An 11,042-nucleotide genomic window follows, 5' to 3' on the forward strand; every position below is an offset into this window, starting at 1 on the left:
TTCCATTTGTTTTAAAATAAAACCTAAAACCAATTATGTTCAAATATTTGACCAGCAGAGAATCTTTAATGGAATGGTCTTGCCAAAAAAAAAATAAAACATCATGCCATCTTACAGTTGAAATGGTGACGACTTTTATTGGCCTGACTGCTACATTTCAACCTTTAAGCAACATTAATCTGCTGTTACTGTTAATCCAGCAGGTAAACAGACTTCACAATAGAAAAGCTACATGTAGTAAGATTCAACAAGGTTGTTGGTTATAACAAAAAAAAAAAGTAGTAAACTTACTCAGTGCGCCTAGTTGAAAATCATTTCAACAATTTGTTCTAACAAACAAATATTAGAACAAAATTTAGTTGGATTTTTCTTCAGTTTTGTGGGTGAGAATTGAATCCTGACTTCAACATTTTTGAGAAATTTGCTCAGTTTAATATCCGTCAGAAGTCCAACTGAGACTGATTACTAATATCAGTTCAAGTAGGCAATGTGTGACTGCAGCCTGCGTGTGCAAACACTATAGAGGCGGCTCCAGACACTTGCGCAAAAAACATTGCTGTCTCCTTTCCCCTCTCTCCATTTCCAGTGTCCAGTTCCGATAATAACAGCGTTAATCTCCGTCTTGCTGTCCATACACTGTTGGACTGATTTCTCTGCCACAACAACAATTCAAACAGCCTGGCTTCTTCAATCGTACAGTGTAACATGTGTCGCTATTAAAGCCACAGTTTGTATTGTTTACGAAAATGTGTTTTTGTCCATATTTGTTAAGTCTCACCATGTCAGGAAACTATATAATGAGACAGATAATCTGAGAAAAGATCAAACTCCTCCACTTCTTCCCTGAGCTGCTATTGCCGTCTGAAAAAATGCTCAATGTGACAAACAGCCAATCAGAGCCAAGAGGAAGGTCTTATTGCCATCAATCAAGCCTGTGTACGCGCTGATAAATGTCCTAATAGCGGAGAAACAACTTACTGTTCAGATGTCATCAGCAGACTAGTCTCAGCATCTTAATTAAATGCTTGTAAGAAGTAGTCATAATAAAAAGAAGCTACTCCTTATATTAGTTTTAGGGTTTCAAAGTGTTAATGTTTTGGTATTTACCAGCAATATAAATCTAACCTCAAATGTACAGGAATTAGAGATTTATCAAATCATGCACTGACGCCACAAATATGTTGAATGTTGAACAGATTTGACTTCCTTTAATGCCCAGAGCAGGTTTCTTTCCTCAGCGGCTGAGATGCTGAGGCTCTTTGAAAGTAGTGGGGAAATTATGAAATGCTAACAAAAGAAGAGACATTTCAAAAATAATGTTCAGTCAATTGCAGTTTTCAGCAATAGTATTGTAAATAAAAACATTTCTGCCCAGAATATAAAGTGTTCATGTTAAATAGGATATTTGTTTGCTTTCTGTGTGAACCTGAAACGTCTATCTGTGTTAAATCCTTGCATAGCTGCACTTCAAGTTACTTTTTGATGCATTAGTCTATACAGACGTAGGCTATATGCAGTCTTACAGCTGAAAATATCTGTTTGTACAGTGATATTTATCTACTGAGCCTATTTTTCTTTTTAAACTTCTCAAATTTTCCAGTTATCAGAGACCCATCATGGTTTTACTGGTGTGCCGTCAATCGATCCTTCCCCTTCCTGTGAACCAAAGCCGGTGTCGTTGGAGCTGCTGCTCCCTGTTGGAGACTGAATCACTTTCTTATTTCCGGTTTTCTCGTCCCCCTTGGTTACGGGAGATCTTTCCACAGCATTACCCCCATACTTTTTTCCCTTCATCCATCCTGCCTCGTCTGGTTTTTCTTTCAGCTCCATGTTATTGAACTTGTTTATCATTTTCTTCGCATCTGTTGTTTCAAAACTAGGTTCGCTGCTCTCTATGTGTTCAGGTCTGATCTCTGCAAGATTTTCTGTCACCTTGGCGTCGATCTCGCCTTCCCTTTTATCTTCCTTGCCCTGTATGCTCTCAACTTTCACCTTTTCTTCCACTTTAACAAAACCCGTCCCTTCTGAGAAGTCCTCTTTTACTCCATCATCACCTTTGCTTACTTCTACCAGCTCTGTATTTCCAGTTTCTTTCCAATCCCCAGGCTCTGTTTTCACTCGTCCCTCTTCCATTTTCACCACCTCGCAGTCTGCCGCCTTATCCAATTCTTCTTCCTCACTTTCATCCACCTGATCCAATTGTGCATCTGTGTCCTGCCGCGCCTCTGAATCGGCCTTCCTTTCATCGGCCCCTTCCTCCTTCTGGTGAACTGTCACTTTAAGCGATGTGCTTGTGTCATCTTGCCTGCTGTTAAAACCTCTGAAGTTGTTCTTGGCACCGATGATGTATTTCCCCAGCACAGAAGAACCGTCCTTGGTCAGTGCGTCGTTTGGAGCGTGTCCATCAGTCATCAGAAGCTGCTGGATCCCTTTCATTTCAAGATGCATCCTGGAGACCGCCTTGTTCAGCTCTGTGATTCGGTTACCGATATCTAAGGGGCGAAAACACAAATCACATCACAGTAATTAGGTTTGCTAACGGCAATTACATTTAGTTGGAAACTCTCCTTTAATCGGAAAGGCTAACACTATGGATATTTGATTATGCAGGCTTCACACTGTAATCATCACAAATTATGGTTTCTGTTGATCAGCATGATTTGATTTCAAGGTTCCAACACATCTTTAATTTACAAGTTTGATACTTTTCCAGTCTCAAACCTCTAGATTTGTTTTGGGAGGTTTCAGAAAAAAGAAAATTCTGAAAGTGATGAAAGTAACATTTAGCAGCTTAAATGGCAATCGAGCCTCATCTACAGGATCCACCAACCACGAAACATTTAATTTAGTTTTATTCAAAACCTAAAATAATGAGTAAGCAATTTAAATCAAATTGTGATGTGGCAAATCAAAGTTGTCAGATCTTTGTCAGATTGACGATGTACAAATGCAATCTCTAAAAACACTTAGAACATGTTTTTGGGAGGATATAAATTATTTTAAAGATGGTCACAGCAATGTTATAAACATTATTAGAGAAGTTGTTTACAGTCGAAAGACGCTCCAGGCGGGAAGTTTCAACGTTTTATGAGATATTGTGTAGACAATTAAAAACAACAACAGAAAAATCCAGTTACAAAACGGCACAGAACTGGTTGATTTCTTGGAACTAAACATCTTGCTGGATTCTGGGAATCCAAATTAATTTCTACACACAAAATAAAGCAGAAAACTGATGTGATCTTTGGGCTCTCATGAGTCACCATATTAGAACAGAACATTTTCTTGAGTTAAAATCCCCGCACAGACTCAGAATAACTTCCTTGTTAATGGACACGGTTGTCAGAGCATCCACAAATGCGTGTTAAAGCTTTAACATTCGTCTTAAATAAGCTCATAGTTCTCCGGCCTAAAAAATGGGATGCAGTGAACTGAGCTAACGTGCAAAACTATTTGATGGTTTGATGAATTAAAATTGTGGAGTTGGAGGAATCATGGACACTGCTTCCTCCAGGCTGAGGAGGATGGGAACAGTCTGCCTTATTACAAACTATATTTATGGAACAATACTTTATAGTCTCCTGGATGGAGCGTTGAAGGGGAAACTTAGCTGATATCTTAAATTAATTATCAGTTCATTAAAATCTACAGCAAAGACTTCTCAGCTCAATCTGACCTGAAAATATTTCTTAACCGAAAAGGTCATACCGAAATAGGTTGAATAGTATGGCAGTTAAATTTCCTCACTGATGTGTCATCGCTTATTGGAAAACAGAAAATGAAGTGAGCACTTTTACTTCCCAATTTAAAAAAGAAAATAAAAAATAGCACACGGCATCTAATTATCCTTTCAGTCTATGCCAAATACACAGTATTGTGTTTGACTGCGGCTACCGTCTGATTGGTCATCAGTGTTTTCACTTCTCCTACCACATGTGAAGCATTAGCTTAGTACAAAGTCTTCATTCTGAACAACATGTTGAAACTACGGCACCATTATAAAGTATTCTGCTGACATATTGAGATATATTTTGTTGAGATAAATATGCTGGTGTTGGAAACAATGCTGGTCAGGATTAGGTCAGAGATTGGATCTCCCAGACAGAATCGCATTAGCCTTGTGTTTTTTTTCTTTTTTTAAATTAACACTTTTTTCCCAATTTCTTGATTTTGAGCACAAAAATGTAAATAACTATCATAAACTATGATGCCAAACGCAAAAGAAAATATATATTAAAATATATATATATATATACATATATATATATATATATATATATATACAAATCACTCAAACAGCTACAGCTGATCCAGAATGCTGCTGCTCGTGTTCTCACTAAAACCAGGAAGATAGAGCACATAACACCAGTTTTAAAGTCTCTCCACTGGCTCCCTGTAGCTCAAAGAATAGAGTTTAAAATACTGTTGTTAGTTTATAAATCACTGAATGGTTTAGCACCACAATACATTAAAGATCTGCTGTTATTGTATCAACCTTCCAGACTTCTCAGGTCTTCTGGTTCTGGTCTGCTCTGCATCCCCAGAACCAGAACCAAACGAGGAGAAGCGGCATTTAGCATCTATGCACCAAAAATCTGGAACAAACTTCCAGAAAACTGTAAAACAGCTGAAACACTGACTTCCTTTAAATCTCAACTAAAAACCCACTTGTTTAGAGTTGTATTTGAAACGTAATCAATTGCAAATTTATTGACGGAATCTGACTTGATGTTGTGTTTTTATTGTTGATTCTATGTTGCATTGTATTTTTGTGTTTGATTTGATGTAAAGCACTTTGAAATGCCTTGCTGCTGAAATGTGCTATACAAATAAAGTTTGATTGATTAATTATTTCTACTCGCTGATATGCGTTTTGTCGTCATCAGTTTCATTTTCTTTCCGTTTATTTTTCAAGTTTCTTTGATTATTTTATATCACAGTGCTTGCTTTTTCATTAACTAGCGACCATACCAGAGATTTATGTATGAAAAACATTGCACTATGCGACTTCCGCCTATCGTTTGCGTCTCTAAGACATTACATTAGCAAATTGGCACAGTCCTCTCTACTTAAACCAATCAGCAGGTGCAACTTATCGTCGTTACATATGCAACTTGCAGACAGTGTGATACTTTACTTTTCATACTGTAAAACACTGGTATTATTCAATGTCTCACAGACCATATTATAGCAACTTAACTGTGTTTATATAATGAGTTTGTTACCTTTCCTCTTGGTCTCCTCAAACTCCCTGCGAGCTGACTCGATGTAGCGCTGCACCAGAGCTCTGATCACCTGCTGTCGGTAAGGCAGGTTGTCCTCCGTTCCTTTGTCGTTAGACTTTTTCAGAGAAAACATTTAGTCTAATGCATTAAAGCAACGCAGAAAGTGATTAGCAAAGAGCACTGAACACACTCTTACCATAGAGGCTATAGGAGGGTATTTTTGCTCCGAGTTAAAGTTGCAGCAACAGCAGAGACGTTTAAAAACCCCCCTTGAACACAATTTCAGAAAATTACAGAATACAGCATTAAAAGCAAAACAAAACGTGCAAAGTGCTGTGGAAGATTTGAGCTTACCTCAGGATGTAAAACACGGCTTTGGGAGAAGGGATGATATTGAAAGGCACAGGCATGGTGAGGCCCTCTCTGAAGTAGCTGAGGTACAGTTTAGACCGGGCAAATTTCCACTCCACATCTGCATCGTCCTGAAATCACACTAAGGATCTCAGATTCCATCTTTGAGCTTCATCTTCTACGAAACCCAGCCACAAAAGACCTGCTGCTCCGTACCTCAATCTTCTGAAAGGAGTTTGTAATCATGGCAATCAGCATGTTGAGCAGGACAATGACGATAACGAGGGTGAAGATGCCGTACAGGATCCTTCCTACAAACTCCGCTAAAACAAACTGCGGCATGTCCACGTAGTCCTGGTTGGCCACACCAAACATGGTCCAGAATAAGAAGTTGAAGGTCTCATTAAACCTGCGGAGAAGTTGCGAAGCATCATCAAAATGAGATTGATTTTACGAGAGAGGAAAAAAAGGGCTTTGAAAACGTTTCCAAGAAAACTGCAGCAGATACAATGCATGCATTCCAAATCAGGCTCGTGCTACTGTGTTCATATCATCACTGCTTCTATAGCCCTGCAGTATTTATCAACCTGAACTGTAAATGTTCTCACCTGCCAAGATGCGGAGAGATGACGTAAGGAACGTAGACGTTGTTGATGCCGCAGAGGAAGGCCGTCCCGATGATCATCAGTATAAACATGAATCTGTGAAAGAGCAACATCCGTTCATGTGATTGGAGTTCCCCTCTAAGCTGTGTGAATATCCAGATGTCGCAATGCCGTCACCTCATCATGTCGTCAATCATCTTCCCTATGGAGATCTGCAGCGTTCCCAGGGACTCGTGGGCTGGCAGGATGTAGGCTAACCGGGTGAAGCTCAACATGCTGGTTACTGCAAACAACACCTCGGAGATGAGCTGAGGGTCCTCCTGGCGCCAGTTGTCACGACCTTATAGTGTAACGAAAGCGTTTTAGAATCGTTTCACGGTGCCTGGTAAAAGCATTTATACCCTTAAAACGTGACGTTACAATTGTATTTCAGTGGTTCTTATTGTGATTTTATGTAATCCGTCTGGCATAGATGATTATGAGAGGATGATTATGCCGTTTTAAACATTTTTCAAAAACAAATGAAATGCATGTCCTTTATTTGTATTTGGTTCTCTTTATTCTAAAACTTCTTATTAAAACCCAGTGCATGCATGAAGTTACCTTTAGAAGTCACCTAATTATTAAATAAGAGACAATTTAAGCAAAATTTCATCAAAGGTAAAGCCAGTTATTACCCGACTAATCTGATGGAGCCTGGGCTATTTTGAAGAGATAAAATTAGCAAAACATTCACTATCTACCTTTGCAAAACTGATAAACAAGCCAAAAGACTTCCAGCTATAATTACACTTAAAGGTGGTTCTACACCTTACTGACTCATGCTCATACTTTTTAACATAATTGTGTACAATTATGTTATTTATTTTTAAATGCATTGAGGTTTGTTGTGACGTTCCAAAATGTGAAAAAGTTTTACAAGTTCAAATATTTTTTCCCACAGCACTTTAGCTGAGTAACTCGGCACCAATTTCTCACCAGTCTGCGTAAAGTAGATGCACTCATCACTGTTGCTCTGATCATGGCACAGGATGTGACCTTTGACCATGACGACCACACGTAAGGCAAAGGATGCCAAGTACATGCTCAACACAATCATGTCCAAGCAGTTCCACCAGTCCAGGAAGTAGCTTCGCAAGCCCTCAATCCAGACTTCCTTACACTCATACCAGAAGAATCCTGCGTGACAGAAGATGAATTCCTTTTACGTTCCAGGTAGACTGGAGGTGTTGGTTTTTGTTAAACCTGACAGACTGGACCTACCAACCACCCACACCATGTGGAATGAGCTGTGCAGAATATTCTGCTGACGGGATGCAAACTTGTCACGATACATCTCCATAGTTATGGATTCTCCGAGTAACGTGATGAGAAACCACAAGTACGACGCAGAATGAAGCAGAAACTTGATCACAGGGATTCTAACCATTTTTCCCGCCTGCAGAAAAACAAGAGGACGGTTGAGCATAAACCACATATAACATCTGTCACGTCTAGTCTTAAAACTCTTGCAAGACATGTAGCGATTTTTATCCAACCTTCGACTTTGGGGCTATCCAGTAGACGAGGCAAAGAAAAGGCATGGTTAGAAAGATCCCAACAGAGACAAGGAGCTTCCAGGCTGTCCTGCTGCCTCTCCACCCTGCCAGGTTTCCGCACCAGATGGAAGAAAGAACCTGCTGACAGATCGGATGGGCCACAAACTAGCAAACACACAGAGAGAATAAAGTTATTAAGGTAAATAAGAGGTTTTTTTCACGTGGAGCTAGCCATGTCCCAATCTGCCCACCTGCTTCTGGTTGTAGTTGACTGCAAGCCTCAGCCGTGACAGGTTGGGGATTCCCTCCTCAAAGGCCTCCTCTTCCAAAGCCTCCTGGTTGCCGTCTCCACAGCTGTTCAGGATTGTGGTGACTTCACTCTGGTTACGGCACATACCCAGTAACTCCACGGCAAACTCCTGACAGAGTTCCTCCAGGCCCAGGTACTGAGGCTGCAGGAGAAACAATTAGTTTTTCCAACTAAACAGAGACGAACAGTGATATGCAAGAAGTATTTGCCGCTTGTAGTATTTTTGTTTTGCTTCTTTGACACAATTTTTTTTTAGCTCAAATGAAGAGAGAATGAGAGACAAAAATATTAATCTTGTAAGTTTTCAAACGATGAGAGGGATCTATGTGAAATAGGAGTCGTCAACCTTGATAAATTATTAATTAACCATGCTGCATTTATTCCACAAGCCACACCCAGGCCTAATTACTGAAAGACATGTTGAACAAAGAAACCACTTAATTACAACCTGTAGGCAAAACTAAAAGGCACAACATGATGTTCAGATCTGAAGAAATGTAGGCACCAAACTGTCTGGAAAGGGTTGGGAAACCATTTATAAAACGTTGGAACCAAAGGGCAACCATCAGTTTCTGACCATAAGCTCAAGCCTACTTGGGACATGCAGCAGGGCCAAAGCACAATCTCAAGTCCAATCCTGAATGCTCCAAAATGAAGGTTTTAGGGTGGTTTATTCAAAGTCCAGACTTAAATCCAGTGAAGATTCCTCAGCATGAGTTTAACATGCCAAAATCAACTAGGACAAAATTTTGCCACAGTGATCTTACAGACTGATTGCGAGTTCCTGCTGTTGTCGCTGTACTTACTGTTTCCATAAAGAGCCATCGTGATTTGGATAGTATTTTTTCTCCCAGTATACAAAATACTCATTTGCAAAAATGTTTATTTATTTACTAGGATTATATTTGTCTGATGTGATGCATTTACGTGTGACAACCCCCCTCCCCCCAAAAAAAAAGAAAGGAGGAAAACTTTAAGAGGGCACCTTAAATTCGGGCTCTTTTTGGGACAACTTGCGGAGCTCTCTGCTGAGACTGAAGGCGCTGAGCATGGCGTCGTTGGAGGTGATGGACAGATAGGCACGGCTGGCGATGCCACGGTAGGTGTTGATGCGAGACAAGGAGAACTTCAGCAGGTCGTACTGCCGGCCGTTGCGACACTCCAGACAGGCGCAGGATATCTTATGAGGCCATGGGATGCCATGCCCTTTCTGAGTGAGCATGGTGACTATTTCATAAAGATCTTTCTGACAGGCAAGTGTCAGAGGTGTGACACCAGGGGCAAACTGTGAGTTGTCAATGGACCGGTCGAAGATGGCTTGAGAGAAGGATCGTACGTCCATCTTGTTCCCTTTCTCCTGGTCCAGGCGGTCCAACAGGCGTTTCACCACCTTGGGCTGGTTTGTGTCCACAGCCACCAGCAGAGCCTCGTGAATCTGCCGGAAGTCAAACTTTACTCCCTGCAGAAGGGCATCCATAGCATCCTCATTGCCCAGGCGGATGGAGAGGTTGAGAGCCTCCCTCCACTGGCGGTCCTCCGACTCATCCAGCTGGCGAATGATGCCATCCCCAGTCTTCAGCAGTCCACACAACAGCTCGATTCTTCCCTCCTGAATGGCATTGAGGAGCTCCGGAGGGAAGCGCATCTTCTTGTTCATGATCTCTCGCCATTGCTCTGGCTGTGGAACAATACGAGCAAGTTACCATCTAGTCACAAATGAACAGTGACTTCAACAGCTAATATTTCATGCCAGTGAAGCAAAGTTTTCTGATTAGTCTTGATAAAGATAGAATCGATTGACATGCTGCTTCTTAAAAAGGAAAACAAGACCGAAATTAAAGCATATTTGCAGCACCAAAAAAAAAAAAGCAGAAATCTACCCTTTTCTCCTTGCGATTGCCCATTCTGTAAAGCACATAAATATGAAGGAACTCACCGTGAGGTTTTCCATTCTTGAAGACAAACCAATCCACTCTTTAACGTTATGATCCTAACGCGAAAGCCTGATCCGTCTTTGGAGACATGAAGTAGAAATCCAACAACTGTTATGTGCTTCAGAGATGGAGGTGAAAGATACCAGTAGACTGGTATGTTCACTTTCAATCAACGAACTGAACACTGTGGCGATCATGTGCTACCGCCTGACTAGATGGATTCATCATCTTCCATAAACTCAATAACAAAACTGAATGTCCCCGGGGCCAGGGCCAATTAAAATGTAACCTGGTTAAAGTGTTTCATGCTTGGCTGGGCTGAAAGCAAACTGTTTCAAACAGGAATTATCCCTGGTCTCCCCATTAGTAACAGCACCACAGGACAATTAAAGAGGCTGTCATTGTTGCTCCCCAGATGAGGATCAGGAAGCGCAAAGCACCCTGGATAAACAAGCACCTCACAGTTAAAGATTCAATAATTAATCTGCCTGTTTTCTCAACAGTCAGTTCACTTTATAAAAGGTCAAACGGGATGAGAAAAAGCAAACTTTTTTCTTACTATGCATCATATTTTATTGTGAATTTGTTCCCATTTAATCTGATGTCCCTAAAAAGAAAAAAAAAAACTGGTGCAACCAATTCCCTTCAGAGGTCATAGTCAGCCTTTGTCGACTCTTCCATCAGTAAAAACATAGCTCTACTGTAAAGTCAAATGTTTCGGAAAAGAGCCTAATCAAAACCAAGAAACCCTGGAGACAAATCAAGGGTAACATCGTGGAGACAGATGAAGCAAATTTGAGGTTCCTCAGTTTGCCAAGCCCAAGCTGTGCACAACTGATGGAGCCCTCATTCACTTTACCATTCCAAAATGGAAAGAAGACGGAAACGCACAAGTCAGGACCACCTAAACTGGCAAGCTCAGAGAAGCAGCCAGAAGGGACAAGTTAGCACAGGAAAGAATAGATGGCTAGGCAACAATTTCGGCCTATAAGTGAACAAGACAAGACGACACCTACATCTTTAATTACAGCAGCAGTGGATTCTACCTGGAACTGACTCTGGTAGTTTAGTTATGAAAT

General features: G+C 40.7%; 1 protein-coding gene across 1 annotated transcript; it reads right to left on the reverse strand.

The window, feature by feature from the left end:
- Nucleotides 1-22: 22 nt before the first annotated feature.
- On the reverse strand, nt 23-9,980 carry LOC122844779 (short transient receptor potential channel 2-like). The gene is made up of 13 exons (XM_044140539.1): nt 9,966-9,980; nt 9,015-9,707; nt 7,971-8,171; nt 7,720-7,884; nt 7,445-7,619; nt 7,160-7,360; nt 6,359-6,521; nt 6,185-6,277; nt 5,793-5,985; nt 5,580-5,707; nt 5,422-5,494; nt 5,226-5,340; nt 23-2,492 (listed from the first exon to the last, which is right to left on the reverse strand). Exons 1-13 carry the CDS (start codon nt 9,978-9,980, stop codon nt 1,615-1,617), a joined length of 3,093 nt encoding a protein of 1,030 aa, XP_043996474.1. The 3' UTR covers nt 23-1,614.
- Between the last annotated feature and the right edge of the window lie 1,062 nt (nt 9,981-11,042).

Source organism: Gambusia affinis, linkage group LG15, assembly GCF_019740435.1.
Source record: "Gambusia affinis linkage group LG15, SWU_Gaff_1.0, whole genome shotgun sequence".
NCBI lineage: Eukaryota > Metazoa > Chordata > Actinopteri > Cyprinodontiformes > Poeciliidae > Gambusia > Gambusia affinis.

Bases quoted from the DNA above. Each gene is read 5' to 3' on its own strand.
- LOC122844779 (XM_044140539.1), bottom strand. The intron at 7,885-7,970 runs GTGGGCAGATTG...TGTGTTTGCTAG, and splicing joins TCAACTACAACCAGAAGCAG to TTTGTGGCCCATCCGATCTG. The intron at 2,493-5,225 runs GTAACAAACTCA...TTCGCCCCTTAG, and splicing joins TGAGGAGACCAAGAGGAAAG to ATATCGGTAACCGAATCACA.